Genomic DNA, 18,061 nt, shown 5'->3' on the forward strand with positions numbered 1-18,061 from the left:
CTTAAAATAGCTGCAGCAGTGTTTTGGTCTGATTTTGCACTAAACTTCCACTGGTGAAAGTTGTTCTTAAGATAGCTACAATAGTGCTTTTTATCTGATTTTGCACTAAATTCCACCGGTGAAGGATGGACTTTGAAATACACTAATTTTCCAACAACAATAACTACAACCCTGAGAACATAAACTAGGATTACAACATAATTATGTGCAACCTGGGATCAGTGATCTAATGGTGGACTGGATTTGGATGTAAATGTGTTCAATCAAATTGATATCAATAAGCAATGCTACTGGCAGTTAACTAAGTCTTTAGTTTTGTTTTAGTCCCATATGGAATTTGTAATCAATATTGAAAGTGTTTATAAAGCTTATTTGTTGTCAGCTGGATATGGACTAGCAATTTAATGGAATGGGCATAGGTTCAAAAAGATTTCTTCAATATTTTAATAAATTAGTTTATAAAAAGTCAGCTATTCCAACTAATTAAAAATAATATTAAAATAATTTATAAAAAAGTCAGCTATTCCAACTAATTAAAAATAATATTAAAATAATTTATGAAAAAGTCAACTATTCCAACTAATTAAAAATAAATTCTAATATTAAAAAATAAATTATCCTGCCAACCATTCCAAGTAATTAAAATCAGAGACAAAAAATTCAGTTTTGTAATAAGGAGACCAATAGTTTAAAAACCGAAACTAGGATCAAAAGTGCATTTAAATCTAATATTTTTTTTAGTAACATCAAAAAAATAATGTTAACATTTTAATTCAAATAAAATATCCCATCAAAAAAATAATGTAAACATTTTAATTCATATAAAATATGCCAATTCGTTAAACTGCAATCAAAATTAATTTGCACACTCTTGATATCCCTGATCTGATCAGTGAAGCCCCTTTCATTCAGATTTAAAGGGAAACATGTAGAAAACCAAAAAAAAAAACATTGAAATAACACAACATTTTATCCCTGATCTGTTCAGTGGCCTTTTCATCCCCAAAGCTAGAGTTAAAGTAAACATGTTGAAAACCAAATGTGATGTTACTATCATTGACTGGAGTCAAATGGTCATGAATGAGAACAAGTTTTCTTTTTCTTTTTTGAATCAAATGCGATATGTTACTATCATTAACTGGAGTCTAATCCAGTTTACAATCTACCTTAGTCCTAGTAAATTTCATAAACAGAATCTTTCTGCTCATCTATACAAAATTCAAATATCTAAAACTACTAATCCTAATCGTCATCACCTCCATAACCCATGTCAGCATCACCATCTCCATAATCATTGTCCTCAGGTTGCCCTTGATCAATCTGTTGTGCATAGGTGTCAGTTGGCAGATCATTGTTTACAACATCTGTTGCCGGAGGTGGTTTATCCATCCTTGCTTTCATGGATGCAAGATTTCCATCACTTAAGAATGAGGGATATGGTTTAGACACCTGCATAAGGAAATTGTTAAGTCATTGTTTGCTTGGTTTCTATGTTCAAAATTGATTTTGATTGAAAAAAAAAATTGAATATAAAGTCTTTCATACTTTAATATATCCAAGTAAAAATAACTTGAAGGAGAAATTTGAGGTTAAAAATCATGAGCAGAGGCTAAAAAATGAGTGAGAAATTTGAAGTTAAAAATCATGTGTAGAGGCTAAAAATCAAAATCTTAGTTTCAAGTTAAAAGAGTAATAAAGCATTCGGATTTTGATCAGATTTGCTCAATTAAAATTTTAACGCATTGAATTTTACTGTATTGCTGTTAGCAATTAGCATATTGTAAGACACGTAAATGACTTTTCAGAAAATTTACTTTGAATAAACAGTTCCTTTTCTCGGCACTTTCCACAAGCTTGTTCCATTGTACACTCCTCCTCAATGTAGAGCCAGACCCAACCACCTACAATAAAACAACAAAAATGCATCCCGTGTCATGGCTAAGATAAGAAATGAATTTGTTGAAAGAATCATGTTAGCCCCCAGATTGATACAGTACCAACACTGCAGACTTCGCTCTAGTGATCCCAACATTCATTCGTCGGATGTCTTCCAGAAACCCTATACCTCTATCTTCGCTTGCTCTGACACATGAAAATATGGCGACGTCCTTTTCACGTCCCTGAAAAGAAATGAGTACACTTTAGTCCCAAATTTAATGAGTCAGCCATGTAATTGTAAGAAGCATATTAGAGAGGGAAGAAGCCCAAGTTATTGCAATCCTTTAAGTCACAACTATTTGAGATGAAATCAATATTATAAATACAGAAATTCAATTAGCCACAACTAATTCCTACAACTTCCTAAGTTTTTATAATATAATCTTACTATGAAAGGTCCATTTATTGTGTAGTGGAACAATGAAAAAAGTGGTTCATATGAATGGCTCTAGACTTGTGTAGTTTCTTCTATGTGAAAGGTTGGATATTTGTTTTCTTGTTGACATTATTATAGGAATAATACCAGTTGGCTCCACTATCCCCAATCATCTTCAGTCTGCAGATGTCGATATAGTGGAAACAAAAAGCATGCATAACGCAAATAGGAGTAGTATATTAATTTGAGGGGATTGATTCACACGGGCCCTTTCTAAGAAAATCCTTAGATACGGATCTGACAAGCTCAGCTACTGCAATTGCAGTCTATCCATTCAATTCAACAGTTCAAGAGCATAAAAGAGACCACCATGAATCAAGTAACTTATTGATGCATAAACAATATCAAGACTTCCAATTGAAATTACAAAATTTAGGACTATTCGCACTCGGTTTCATTTGATGTCCAAACCCTGCACTCTCGTTTAATTCATACTATATATATATATATACATATATACATATATATATATATATATATATATATATATATATATATATACATATATACATATATATATATATATACATATATATATATATATATATACATATATACATATATATATATATATATATATATATATATATATATATATATATATATATATATATATACATATATATATATACATATATATATATATATATATATATACATATATATACATATATATATATATATATATATATATATATATACATATACATATACAGGGAGCATATCAAGTGAGAGCATTTTTAAATGAGAGATGAGAGGAAGAAATATCAACCATTGGATTCATCAAGAGAGAGAAATTAATAGCCTCATTAATGTAGTAACATTCTCTCTCATGATGAATCAAATGGTTGATATTTCTTCCTCTCATCTCTCATTTAAAAATGCTTTCACTTGATATGCTCCCTACATATACATATATATACATATACATATATATATATATATATATATATATAAAAGAATTACTACTATAAATAAAACCTTAAATCACATGTGTAAATTTAAATCCGTAAGCATAGCTCAGAAGTTAGATAATTAAAGCCTTAAATCACGCTTCAAACACTGATGATGTAAATTCATTCATAAGCATAATCGCATAAACGTTTCAAAGATCATAGATTACACGATTTAACAGCGTAGATTCCATCTGATTCAACCATAATGCAAGTTTACCTGGCAACCGTCAACAGTACATATATCCACTACTTTCTCTGCTGACACACCAAAAGTCTCTTCAAAACGTTGTTGGAAGAGCTTGACTTGTTGACTATAGGGTGATATAATTGCAACTTGGTTGCCTGACTTGAGCCCCGGATAAAGTGTTACCAATTTTTGATACAAGAGTAGGACAAAATCAACTTCCGCAACATTTATCCATGAACCACTCCCAGTTGGCCTAGTTTCTTCTCCCTCGTGTATGTCAAAGAAGGAGAATGGGCCAAAGCAGCGGTACTCGTGCCAGTCACGTACTGTCTGTAATTTGATGCCGTCCCCATCTTCCAATGAGTTTTCATAAAACTCCTCAGAGGGAAAGCTTCTTATCTGTTTGATCATAATATAACAAAAACCCCATAGGAAGTGTCAGGAAATTTTATTAGATAGAGAAAACACAGAACGAAGATGAAAGTAAGTTATAGAATTTAGCAATATAGAGATAGACAAGATCTAAAGAAAAATTATAAAGGATTAAATTTTAGATACTCAAGATCCCTAGTCTTAATGAGATTGGTATAATCCCTATCATTCCCATTGATGCAATTCAATGGAACTCAATTATACAGGTAACTGTTTGCTTGATTATGTACTGAAATCAAATCCTAGTAAAATACCGAAGGAACACTAGATGTGAAGCCTTGAATATTTCTCTAGGTCCCTCTTTTCACCAAGCTATCGCTGAGAAACTTCTTTTGCCCAAATAAAAACTTAAATCCATCAAGGCACCACACTTATCCTTGACATGAACACAACCTTAAAACAACAACCTACATTTTCACTTACTTTCCTATGTCGCCAAGTAGGCTACTATGACCAGAAAATTTGACGATTCTAGGCTATGGCATAGTGTCGGCATTCTTCATCTGAATCTATGCCCATTAGGCCTTACGGTTTAAGAAACTACAACTTTGTACTTGAAGGCTGTCTAGTCCTCTTACTGCAATTAAACTGGATGCCCGCAATAAGACAACAAATTATTTTAGGTTATAGTATACTGTATCTAAAATGAGAGAAGGGGTGAAGGAATGGATGCCCACAGTAAGGTAACAGATCATTTTAGGTTAACAGTATACTGTGTCTAAAATATGTATCATAAATCTAAGTTTTATGATGCATATTTAGGCATGCAGATTAACAGTATCTTCAGGATCAAGGTTTTAGAACACTGCAGATTAATTGTTGCAATATAGTCTGCCCAGAGGACAAGAATAATTGTTTGTTATATTTATTCCAGGATCAAGGCTATACGAACAAAACAATTTTGCAGGAGTTTGCTAAACGTGAGTACCAACCTCAGGATGCATTCGATATTGTGTCTTCAGCATTTTAATGGGATAACCAGCCTGCTTCAGTCTTTCAAATAAGCTTGTACCATATCTGAAGTTCATGAAACATAAAAGACACCAAATTAAGGTCTTCAGAAAAGATTGGGCTAATGTATCAAATCAATACAACTACCCCCGGCATTAATTGCTTACCCATGATTCTTGGCAATGTCCGAAATTACAGTTGCTGGAAGTTGAGCTGGATCACCAACCTTAGAAAGTAGCAAGAAAAAGTAACAGTGGTAAGAACATTTGCCCGAAATGATTTTCAGAGAGTTAATTTAAAATGTTCAGTTAAAATTGTTGCATAATAATATTTCCATTTGGCAGGCCTTGTTTAAACAATTAGTGAACATGAATTCCTTTTCTATATACTATTTCACTCCTTTTAGATCAAGGGTTATGAAGAATAACAATTCACTTTCTTTAGAAATGTTGTCAAAAGGTATTTCTTCCTTTGAATTTTGTACTGCATAAATAATTAGATAACAAACATGAAAAACTGGGCATATTTTAGGCATAACTGCAACTTAAATATTACAATACATAAAATAGTGCAGAGTTCTATAATGAAAGGAGCAATTGAAAATACCAGAAAAACTTTTTTGCACTGATTGGCCAAGGGAACAAGAGTTGCAGGTTCCACCTGTTTAGAAGTAACTTGTCATGTAAAAAGATAAAGTAAATCAAAAGAATAGGCAACATTGGTTATCCTTTCATATTGACAGTCACTAATTTACTCATTACTGATAGTAACACGTTAACAAAACAACTCAACAAAATAACTAGGAGCCGTAAACAAGCAAGTGTATTATGTCCTATCATTTTCTTTGTTTATCTTTTTATTCAACATGGTGTCATCCATCAGGAGTCTTGCGTCAGTTTAATTGTAGTTAAGGAGAAGCCTCTTATGATCTTCCTATAATAGCCACGCAACATTTCTAGGATATATGAAGGAACTTCTTTAGCCCAAACTTTGCCAAGTTAATTTATTTTCAAAACAATCTAACAGGTGATTCAACAATTAAACTGAAGATTTCACTCTTACAGCTTGTGCGGCTTCATCTATAATCACTACATCAAAGTTCCGACTTAGTTTAGTGAAAAGATGTGAACCACTAAAGCTGAGGGTGGAGAAGACCTGCCAAGATCAAAGAAAATAATGAGAAAATCACATTTCTTCTATCAGTATCTTTTGAATTCGACTTAAACTTTTAAAAACATACAATTGTAGCCTCATCCAAAATTGCAGTCCTGATACTGTCTTCATTGCTTCCTGCAGAAGCATTACTCTGCTTATCAGTGGGTGATTTGTTGGCACTAGCGCGTTTTTTTTTCACCTGCAAGTCAAATTTTAAATATCAAAGCTTGGCCCTTAATTACATTTGTAAGACATTGGATGGAGACATGCTCCTAAGATGAAGAAGAAATGTAAAATGGTAAAGGGAATGTGATCCGAAATCTGAGAGAGCATTCATTCACCTTTTCATCTAACATTTAAATCTAAGATTATCTAGAAGTGCTTCTTGATTTAATAGTTAAGCTTCCTTCATGAATGGCCATGCATGACCATGGTATCATAACATTTTTAAAAAGTAGTGATGCGGAAGACTAAATAATAATGACAGTACTGACATAGCTAATTTAAGATATATTTGGTCTAATCTGATTCATCAACTTACAAGTTCGTCCAGGGAAACAGCCTTGATAGAATGGTGTGCTTTGAGACCAATCCTAACAATTTTCGGGCAATAAGCTCGGTCATTTTCATCGTGGATACCTACGAACATCCATGAATAATAATTGAAAACTAAATATATAACCATAATAAATATGCATATACAAGAAACTGACAAAAAAAAGCAAAAATAACAAATGAAGAAAATTAGAATTGCAAGTTCTGTCCAGTCTGCCTCTATCACAGCATAATTAATTAACATCAAAATGCATTCTTGTCTTTGCTTTTTAAAATATATCATCATTTCTTTTGTGCAAGTCTCAGAACGTTCGGCATTACATTTCAATGTAGAATTACTTTCAGTTGACTAACTGTCAAATACTAGGTGCTATTTGAACAGTAGCATTGCCAACTCATGCAAGTGAAGGCACGATAAAAGAATAACATTTTCCACTTAATGAAAACATTGACATAAAACAAGATACTATGTGAGAAGAAGCTGAACTTATGTGTGGCTATTGTTGCTTCATATAAAAAGATAACAAGAAAGGCAAGTGACACTTCATACCTCCACTGAGAACCCGCAACACAATCTCATCAAGAGCAGAATTTGATGGGGCACAGACTAGAACTCTTACGCGATACTTACGAGTTGAAGTAATAGCTTCAGGTTTCTGATCAAATTCGTGAAAATTAGACATTATTCTGTAAAACCAAGAAACTTAACTGATGAAAACTACTTACTAATTCATTTCCAGTAGTTGGGAAAAAACCATCATCGCCGTCTTTTGGCATCAGACTGTCCCTTGGATTAACGCTATGTAACCATGGAGATGCCAATTTCCAATGTCTACGTCTGCCAAGAGAAAATACAGTAGAAAAATTGTAAGAAAACCTTTTGAAAGATAAAATATACGTGTTGATATTTACATAAAATAGTTTATTATGTAAATAAATGGCTGGAAGATAGTACAGCCACAAAGCTAACATGTATAACACAAGAAACGACAGGAAACCAAGAATGAAAATAGAAGGGCAATTTGATAGTATCATCCATAGAATACAAATTGTTTTTAAAATGTCTCAAAATGAAAATAAAAAGAGCAATGCATTCAGAAATAAAATCACATGAGAAAACCAAATTCCATGAAAGCTAAGTTTTCTTGAGTAAATAAAGTGCAGATATTGTCAAAGCTAAACTTACTTCTCCTCAATAGGTAATTGCAGCCCATGCTTTAGCTCATAGGTCCCACTCCTAAAAGTAAATAGAATAAATATAAAACATAAAGAAATATAAGGCAAAGATACATGAGGCATGCTTTATAGAGGAGAAACTGCTTCAAAAGTTCTCCTCTACTAGAAATTCTCTTAAGATAACATCTAGCTCAAGACAAGATAACAATAGAAGCCAGAAGCATAATTATTAATAGTAAAAGACCAAAGAAATATATAGATATTATACTTACTTTGAATGTACTCTTGTTGGAGTTGCATGTAAAATGGTACTTAGAATCCCAAGTATGGTCTGAGTCTTTCCAGTACCCGGAGGCCCCTAAAATGAGTTGGTTTGATACAATTATTAGCTTTTTGAAAAGAGTGACTTTGATAAATGAAGACAGAAGCCTTACAATTATCATGCAAAAATATTAAAAGAGTTTCACTACAGAAACAAGGTACACACACAGACAAACCTGTATCAGGACAAAGGCTTTTGATGATAGACCAGCCTGCAACATGAAAATAAAAAAGTTACTGTGGAATAAACAAAATGGTACATGAGCTTTTATAAGAAATCTACACTGCAAGCAAGTCAATGGCTCAAAGCCTTTTAAAGTGACAAGTGCCAGCGAAATTTTGAACATTTACAGAAGAAAGAAAACAGGTGACAAGAAACATGTTGAAAGTATAAGCAAAATTCCAAAAGGAATAATATAAGACTATGATTATTTATTCTCGTTAATGCACATGAAGTTATATATCAATGTTTTAAGCATAACATCCGTTAATTAAATCTCATATCCCAACTTGACAATATGCTATTTTAATTAATCTCCAGGCACTCCCATTTATTGTTTCCAAACAATATAAAGTCACTAACAATGACACATCGGAACAGCCTTGCATTGCTTTGAAAAATACAAATAAAAAACAAATGGATAATTACACGTTTTGTTTAATGCATTCAACTTCTAGAGTAAAAAACTTACTGTTATAGCCTGACGTTGATATTGATTGAAACTACCTTCAACATATTCCTTCAAAGCTGATGGGATTTTCCATCCCTCAGTATCTGTACCAAAATCCTCTCCAGCAGCATTTAATATTAAATCCTTGAAAGGGAGAATGCTTATTGTTTGTATAGCCACATACTCACGAGCAATGGTAGATAAATTGCACATCTGCAAAATCATTCATAAGATTATTTTCTAATAAGAAAACACATCTAATGTGGGACTCTTAACACACTCCATTAACGTCCAGGGTGGACATCTGGAGTGGACCGTGACCCAAGTGGCTCGATAGAGGAAAACTGATATCATCCCTTTTAATGGCTTGTAAATTAAGGGGTATTAGGTTGAGGAAAATTGATGTTCAAACCATCTCTAATTTAATGTTCTTAACACAAACACTTGAAAAATGCTAATGCTAAATTTATTCTGACAATATTTCAGGGGGAAAGGACAGGTGCTACCACATTTCCTAGGTCAGAGAATACCACATTTCCTAGGTCAGAGAATACCACGTGCCTCAACAAGAACTTACGACAGTACCAATTGAGAAACAATCGAATATTTTATAAATCCTGAGAGAGTACAAATATAATACTTAAAGCAAGTTACCTTTAAAAAATGCAATTGCCTCTCTGTCTCACATATATAAGACTGCATTTTTTCCAGCCTTGGGGAAGTTCTCATATTTTTTGTATTATAACGTGGGAATTCTCCAGCTAGATAGAGTCTGACTCGAAGAAGTTTTGCTTCAGAATATCTCCGCACGTTTTCCACCAAAGCAAATGCGTGCGTATTTGTGTCACCCACATACTTCCAAGTATTTATCATTGACCGATAAAATGCAGAAAAAAATGTCAGTTTGAGTGCAAAATCCAGTACATATGTGCATGATAGAAGAACATGCAAAGTCCAAAAACCACTAGTACCTTTTCATTTGAAATCAGTAAGAGATCATTCTGTGAAATTGATTCTCCCTCTTCCAATTCACAAGGAATTTCTAGAAAATGAAATTCATCTGACTCAGTGTAACTCTTTACCACCCCAAACATCCAATCAACACCTGCAATCAACAAAATCAAAAAAAACTCTTCACCTAGGGTTAAAATAGTATGCAGTAGAAGAAGAAAAGTAGTACCTTCTTCTTCGTCCTCTTTCCCTTGGGTGATTTGAGATTTAGCTTCTTCGAAAATGAGTGGCTCGTAGGTAGAAATATAATCGTCAACATCTTTGTATCTGTCTTTCACCTTCATGAGTTTGGGAGGCTTAGTTTTTGCATTGTGTTTATGTTTCAGAAGAGTAACGTAATTCCAACTAAGAATAATCTGGTAGAAACGACGGATTACGGATTCTTCTTGGAGCTTTTCTTTGTCCAATGCCATGAGAACAAGAGAAAGAAGAGAGTGTAAACCCTAGTTAGAAGAAACGAACTGTAATTTGGCAACTTAGCCACCACAATGCAACCGGCGGCCGCGTGCAATACAAGGAAAGGCTGGATGCTGCCAACCTGCAGAGAAACGGGAAGAACAAACGGTAAGAAATCGAAAACAAAAATGGATAATGAAATGCATCAACTAAAAATATTTCAGTACCTCACTGTAACACGACGGCGATGAGATGAGTTTCGAACGCCAGTGGAGGAGAAAGTAGGCGGTTTCTCGAAAAAAAAATAGGTCTCAAAGTTTAGGTCTTGGCTTTTATGCTTTTGAAGTCAAAGTATATATAAATACTTTTTGTTTAGAGTCGTCACTCAAAAATGTAGTGCAGTGGTTGAATTAAAATTTTATGAAACTGGGTTTGGTCTGTTCGATCCATGAAACAAACATAAGTTTTTATAAATAGTGTTTTTTTTAATAAAATAAACATATTAGAGAAAATGAGTGATGCACTGACAGTGTAAAAAAGTAAAAAAGTTTTACACTGTCAACCAATCACGACCATGAATCAGGACAAGTCAGACTGTAATTTTAAAAAAAATTATATGACATGGCAAAACGATTTGTTTCTATTAGATGACAGTGTAAAATCTCAACATATTAATATATGGGTGAAAATCTACAATATCTCAACATATTAATATATGGGTGAAAATCTACAATAGTGCACTACCTTTAACCTAAACATATTAATATATGGGTGAAAATCTACAATATAAGAAAGTTAAATGGTCTGGAAATACCAAATATGTCCTTCTTGCCATTTAGCCTATCCACGTGGCCTACCTCACGTCTCAGCTTCCAAAATTCAGCTTTCTTATTTCTTCCTACATTCTTATTCTTTCTTATTTCTTATTCTTTCTTACACAGAACCCTTTTCAAACTAAACCCTAAATCCGCTAAACAGAACCCATTTCTTATTTTTTTCTTCCAGCCTGACTCCTTTTCTTTTCCTTCCTCAAACTAAACCCTTTTTTAAATCGGCTCTCATTTATTTACTTCCACAAAAAATCTTCATCCGTCTCTCTCATGGCCAGACCCTTCGAGCGAGTTTGCGACATCAACGGAGTTGTGGAAGGTGGCGGTTCGAGATTGCGACATCAACGACACGAATGTTTCAATCTATTAGTGTTACTTCCATGAGAAAGATGTGATTTTTACTGGTTTTTTATAGTTATGGTGTTTATTGATTAGTGAATGTTTCGATCTATATGTGAAAAAGATCAGTGATGTTTTTCAGATCTGTGATATCAAAGAAGATCGATTTGATTTTTAACTTCACTTTTTGTTTTGTTTTCCAGGTTCTTTAGTTTTGATCTCTGGGTTTCTAAAAGGAATGTTCCGATCTATCAGATTTGAATTGCTTTTCCAGTTTTCGTTTTTATGGTTGTTTCATTTTTTTGGCTGTGAATGTTCCGATCTATCAGATAAAATAAATAGTGTGTAATTTGGATTACATGAATGGGGATAGTTACTTATGACCAGATTGTAGACTTCTGTCGTGCACCATCTCCTTTTGATGAAGATAATTTGATACCATGTTTTGTGTTTGGTGATAATGAGTATCTTTTTTCTGACTCTGTAATATTGATATGTTTTATGTTTTGTTGATTTCAGTTTTTATCATGAAAATAAAGTATGTCATGGTTTTGAGGAAGTACTTGCACACTGTAGACAGATTGCTCCACTCTTAAAACGGTAAGGTTTGCTCTATCAAATTTACTAAGAATATATATCAGTCACATGTTTGTCAGTTTTTCATTTGAAAAATAAGCTTACCAAAGCTATTATTGGTAGAGAAACAACTCCATTATGATTTCAGTATATGACTCTATATCATGAGTTATGTTAGGTTTACCTCTATACTTGATAAGACTGACACACTATGTGTAGTAACCATGAATTGTTTTAACAGAATTACAATGTGAGTGTTTGAACTGAATGAGAATTATGAGTTAAAGTGAGTGTTTGTTGAATCTTGATATTGAATTCAGTGATTGATGGTTGGTTGTGATTGGTAATTGAACAGAAGGAATCGGATCTCGGCAAGCTCTTCATGGGAGGAATATCGTGGGACACGGATGAGGAATGTCTCAGGAAGTATTTTGAGACATATGGGGAGGTGAAATAACGAAGTAATGCCAAAAAAGATCATTAGTCTGTTCTTATTGATAATATTTTATTTTTTATAAAAATATTACAACGAGATATATAGATTAGTTTTTTTTTTTTGGAAAATACATGATTAGTGTATGTGTGTATTAGCAAGAAATTTGGGCTATCAGAGAGATCTTGGATGAGAATATTTTAAATTTTTTGGTTTTAGATTTATTCCTATTTTCTATTAGTTAAAAAATTTCAATTTTTTAGATTTCATTTTTTAATTATTTTTTAAACTTTTTTTCTTTCTAAAATAATATTTTTTTTGTTGTTGTTTTTAAAATGGTTTGAAAATTTTGATTTTGATTATTTTTTATTTACCTTATTTATTGCCTTTATTTTTATTATATTATTTCTATTTTTGTTTTCTATAGATCAAATCTTTTTAAATCTATTCATTTGTCTAATCACCTGTAGATTTTCATCATCTTTTCTTTTCTCCTTCCCAATGTCATACTGCAATTTTCAACCACTCTTCTGCTATCAAATTATTTCATTTAACCTCTTCTCTCTCCTACACTTTAATTATTCTGCAAACAAATTCAAATACCCTTCTTCTATCATCAATTTCTTCATGAGACTCCATAATCTTCTTCCTAATATGAGTAATATCTAACTTGATTTATTCTTTTAATGGTCACTTAATTATGATCATTGCATTTTCTTTATTTGATGGCTTAAAGGGACAAATACAACATATTCATATAATTAAAAGATAAATTTAATAATAATTATATGTTTACAACAAATATTTACAATTTCAAAAGGGAGAAAACTACTTATGAATTATATATAATAAAGATATCTTTTCATATATTATATTTTTTAAAAATTAAAGTACTACATATAATTTATATATTTTACGTTTTAAATCAATTAAATATTGCATTAATTATTCCATTGTTCAGAATTATTATTATTAATTATGTTATTCATTATTTATTACAGTTGTTCACTACTCTTTATGGAGATTTATGGTGGACTATTATTTTTAATTAGCTAATAAAATTTTGTGATTTGATTATTGATGAATAAAATATCATATATTATTAAACAATAAACAATTATTATGACTGATTTAAATATTTTAATATATAAAAAAATCTTCTACTTAAGTTACAAACGAAAAATATTGTGTTTTTTACTTACATAAATTTTTTTAATAGAAATATTAAATATTATAATAAAAATGCTGAAAAGGTGAATGCTCTCTCATGTTGTTCTTGTTCTTCATTACTGTTTTTCATATTGTTGTTGTTCTCCATTGCTGTCGTTCTTGTTGTTCTTGTTGTTCTTCATTATTATTGTTATTGTTGTTGTTGTTGTTGTTGTCCATTACTGGTGTTCTTGTTGTTTTTGTTGTTGTCGTTATTCTCTATTACTGTTGTTCTTGTTCTTGTTGTTGTTCTCCATTATTGTTGTTGTTAAGAACATTGATCTATTACCTCAGTTCTTCAAAATATTGAGTGTTAATATTGGTCAAGCGCCATCCAGTTCTGAAAATAATAAAAATGCTAAAGCTAGGAATCGAACTCACGTGTAGTTAAATTTACCCCTCGGCTTTTTAATATCCGAGATGATAAGGGATAGCTTTTCATGAAGCCCATCAATACCTCGCTTCCGTAGCCGAGGTCAAACGCATTTCGAGTCCAACGTTAGATGTGTTTTTATAGTAATGCCAAGAAGTTTTCTCATCGTTAACACTGAAATCTCAATTTATTTTCTGTAACTTAATTTTTGCAACCAAACAACTTTAAACAACCCTTTGCTTAGAATCCTAAAACTATTGAACAAACTTTAAAACACAATCAGTGTCTGTGAGTAAGATAATATTGCACTTTCTATTTACACTACAACACCCCCAAAATTAGCAAGAATATCAAAATAAGAAAAAGGCAAAGAAACCTTAGAAGGAAGAGAAAAAAGCTTACACCACTTGAGATGACAATGACGTGGACTCTTCAGATGAAGAAGCCAATATATGCCTAATGGAAAACCATGAAGATAAATAGGTAACTTCCCATTTTCCCTATCATGACTTATTTAGGATTTGTGAGAAGTTAAATAGATAAACAAGTAATTGCTTCAACATGACTAGCTAAACAAGGATTTGCATGATTATTTCAACATGAGTAGCTAGATTCCTCTTATGTTAAGTCTTATTTGATGACGAATCTGTTTCTATTTGATTGGGACATATGATCAAATTATGTTAATGTAATTGCTTTGACTCTTTATTATTATTCAGTTATTTATTTTGTATTTTGTGCTCATTGCCTATTGTTTGTTACAACATTCAATTTGATCCTAATAAGTAATGACTACTATCCCAATGGCTATTAATATGACATACTTTAATTGTTAAATTAGCTAATCGACTAGGGATAATATAATTAGGAATTTTGACTTAAAGATTCACAAGTTATGTTGCCTAGTTTGACGTTACAATTGGTCTGAGGGATCGGAGAAATAAGGCTTAGGTTAGTGAGCTACACACCAGGGGAGTGGGTGTAGTGGTAGAGTTAGTATGTCGTGTAACTCTGTATTCATTGCATGTCTGTTAACGCATGTTTCATAAATCTAGTTAAAATAGGGAATTCTGATAATAAGACATGATTCTTTATCTTCATAAAAAATAATCTCTTGCATTTTCACCCAAAGAACCTACCCCCCCCCCCCCATTTATTGTTTTTAATTACATTGCACAACTACCTTGTTTTAAGTTCGCAATCCTTGTGGAGACGAATTTATTTTTATTACTTCAATAACAACACTAATACACTTGCTAGTAAATTATCCATCAGACTACGTTCAAAGCGTCTCTGTCAACACCCTTGACTTTATGTGGGGGGTTGATTGCTTTAGTTGGATGTACTTAGTGTCTCCTACATCACCCCTGACTTTATATGGGGATTGATTATTTTAGCTTAATGTACAAAGCATCTTTGATAGCACCCATGACTCTATGAGGCGGATTGATTGCTTTAGTTGGACATACAAAGTGTCTTTGACAATACCTCTAACTTGATGTGTGTCGGGCATCGATAACTTTTGTCGCACCATGATTTTCGTGTTGCTATGCATAGTCATATAGAAAAGAGTATTTAAGAAAACATTACTTTTATTTCATCATTAGTAGGTATATATTCATACAAACGATAAATGTTCAAGCATAATATTTCATATGATTAACGAATAAGAACCATAACCAGGTGTAGGCGGGCCAGCAGTCGCTTATTCATTTTCTCTTTTCAGGTGTGGTCAACAAAATTTTGGAGGACGAATTCCCTTCTAGTTGAGCTCCATGGTTACGCCTTCTCCCTGATCCTTTGGAGATCCTGGTATATCCTCTTTGCCCCCTTTAGGTCGTTATTGATGGTTGTCGGTTCTCACTATAGATCGTGGTACTTAAGCTTGTGGTGGAACGGCGAGGCAACAAAATCCAACATGGTTGTAAAGCGTCGTCCCAAGATACACGTGTAAACCCTCCTCCAAGGAACAACAATAAATTGAGAATTTACTACTCGAATGTCTATTCCATTGCTAACAGAAACCACCACTTCCACATATCCCTAGGGATGGGTAGTGGTTTCGTTGAATTCCTAGAGGTCGGGGCCTTCGTATCGCAGCAAACTGCTCCAGTAAAGTCCTATTTTCTGAAATAGCTTTGTGTATATGATGTCAAGGAGTTTCCATAGTCAATAAGGATCCGAGACACTTTAAATTGCCTAACTGTAGCAATGATTAAAAGGGTAAATATTTAGTTGGGAATACCTCGGACCTTCTTTAAGTCCTAAAATCTAAACATAGGATGGTCTGAAACTTTTGCAAATGTGCTCCCTTCCTTGCGATAGACAACCATCATCTCTGCGATTTTTGTCTTCATGGTGTTTTTTAATGCGAGGTTTGTCCTGGGTGTTCCTTTAGTTATGGAGGCGATGTAAGGGCGCTTTCCTTTACTTGCCTCAGCCGCCTCGGTCTTCCAGGGAAATTTACCTTTAGGTGACTCCTTTCTACCCCACTTGCCTCTCTTGAAATTTTCAGCTAGTCGACCCCTCTTTATCAAATATTTGATGACATCTTTCAACTAGACACAATCATTAGTGTTCTGGTTGTGACTTTTGTAGAAGCAACAATTTTTTGATTTGCCCGTCTAAGATGTTTCTCTGACGGGGTAAGGGGGGATCAGATTCCTGCTTTCTGAAATTCACTGTTTACACAACCTTGATAGATTTCCCACGTGAGACATCCAGGGGGGTGTGCTTGCCGTACTTTCCCCAATTAGAGTCATCCCAACGCCTGTGAGATTCTTTTCTAGTAGGGCGACTAGAATGAGATTCGATAGAAGCAGGGTTATCAAAACATGTGGATAACTTTTTCTTCTAGGACCATGTAAGGTTTGACCATGGTTGACATTTCCTAGATGAATTTTACCTTATTCTTTCCTAACATTTCTTGAAAAGGGTGGTCTCTTAAAAGACCGTTCTCGAAGATCAGACACTAAAGGGATTCATGGGCTCCTTCTACCTTAATAGAGACATGTGTTAATCAATCTATATACGATCACAAAATTTCCTTCTTCCCCTGTATGATCCCACTAGGGCACCTTCAGTTAGATGTCGTTGCTTTTGGGCTGTGAATTGCGCATAAAATCTCTTATGAAACCATGTCCAAGAATCAAAACATTCGTCGGTAGGCTGTTGAACTATAACCGAGCCAGCCTAATGAGGGTTAGCACAAACAAATTGCACTTGGACGCATCATCAATGTTGAAGTAACTCAGTTAGTCATCCATAAGTTACATGTGCTCGTCGAGATCTCCTTTTCCGTCACAATCGCTCAGCTTGACGACTTCTCCATAGACTTTGGGATCTTGCTCTCTAGTATTCTTATTAATAATGGGTGCTTCTAATGCACATTTTCGGGTAAATTCCCGCATGAACTGGGGAGGGAGCATGATTGCCCTAGTCCCCTCTACAACTTGGAGGAAGAGTCTTATGCTTCTTGCTTTTACACTAATCCTCCGACTGAGGAGCCTTGTCTCTTTTGCCCTGACTGGTTCTGTGATGGCAACACAAGTCTTTCCTTGAATCAACTTCTTGAACTGTATTTTTGCGAGAGGAAGCAATGCAAATAATTTCTTTGAGGCATTGAAGTCTTATTCAAGAGCGTGTGAGTTTTGTTGTCGAACAATGTTAAACATGTTGTTCAACAGTTCGTTAGCATATACCATACTGAAGTTTGCTTGAAGAGTATGGAGGCAAGACAAAGGTTCATGTTGCGTAGCCAGAAGTGAAACACGAGTATCTCCCACATTAACTTAAATAGATCTAACCAATTGTAAAGCCTGAACTAGATCTCGATGTAGCGAAACTACCGCTTTAGAATCTACAGTGTTTTATGACAGAGGAAGAGACAATTGATTAGTTGCTGCTAAAGCATTAGCGACAACTTCTCGCTCATCAACCAATATGGTAGCCTTAGATCCAACCATCACCAATGAAAGTAAGAATTAAGAACATGTAAATCTGATGAAAGGATGATGAGATAGTGCTAAGCCGAATCAAAACACGATAGATTGTTGCATTTGATTGATAATTGCTCTGATGATATGAGGAAGTTACGAACTGGGAAAGTTGCAGAAT

General features: G+C 33.5%; 1 protein-coding gene across 2 annotated transcripts; it reads right to left on the minus strand.

Annotated features, from left to right (window-relative positions):
- Positions 1–1,028: 1,028 nt before the first annotated feature.
- Positions 1,029–10,536, minus strand: LOC131639215 (probable helicase MAGATAMA 3). 2 transcript variants are annotated; one of them, XM_058909717.1, is made up of 20 exons: positions 10,413–10,536; positions 9,959–10,327; positions 9,750–9,883; positions 9,433–9,633; positions 8,800–8,991; positions 8,284–8,319; positions 8,059–8,144; positions 7,797–7,847; positions 7,337–7,448; positions 7,161–7,266; positions 6,597–6,694; positions 6,141–6,254; positions 5,963–6,055; positions 5,507–5,560; positions 5,068–5,126; positions 4,882–4,966; positions 3,548–3,916; positions 1,998–2,120; positions 1,815–1,901; positions 1,029–1,449 (listed from the first exon to the last, which is right to left on the minus strand). In XM_058909717.1, the coding sequence occupies exons 2-20, from the start codon at positions 10,200–10,202 to the stop codon at positions 1,243–1,245; spliced, it is 2,451 nt and encodes an 816-aa protein (XP_058765700.1). In that variant the 5' UTR covers positions 10,203–10,327; positions 10,413–10,536; the 3' UTR covers positions 1,029–1,242. The 2 variants fall into 2 exon arrangements, with proteins under 2 accessions (XP_058765700.1, XP_058765699.1); XM_058909716.1 differs by having other exon boundaries at positions 9,750–9,916.
- Between the last annotated feature and the right edge of the window lie 7,525 nt (positions 10,537–18,061).

Source organism: Vicia villosa, unplaced genomic scaffold, assembly GCF_029867415.1.
Source record: "Vicia villosa cultivar HV-30 ecotype Madison, WI unplaced genomic scaffold, Vvil1.0 ctg.002557F_1_1, whole genome shotgun sequence".
Lineage (NCBI taxonomy): Eukaryota > Viridiplantae > Streptophyta > Magnoliopsida > Fabales > Fabaceae > Vicia > Vicia villosa.

Excerpts from the sequence above, each read along its gene's own strand:
- LOC131639215 (XM_058909716.1), bottom strand. The coding sequence starts at position 10,202 with ATGGCATTGGACAAAGAAAAGCTCCAAGAAGAATCCGTAATCCGTCGT. Across the intron at positions 8,992-9,432 it reads GGCAATTGCATTTTTTAAAG|ATGTGCAATTTATCTACCAT; the intron begins GTAACTTGCTTT and ends ATGATTTTGCAG. Across the intron at positions 1,450-1,814 it reads AAAGGAACTGTTTATTCAAA|GTGTCTAAACCATATCCCTC; the intron begins GTAAATTTTCTG and ends TTCCTTATGCAG.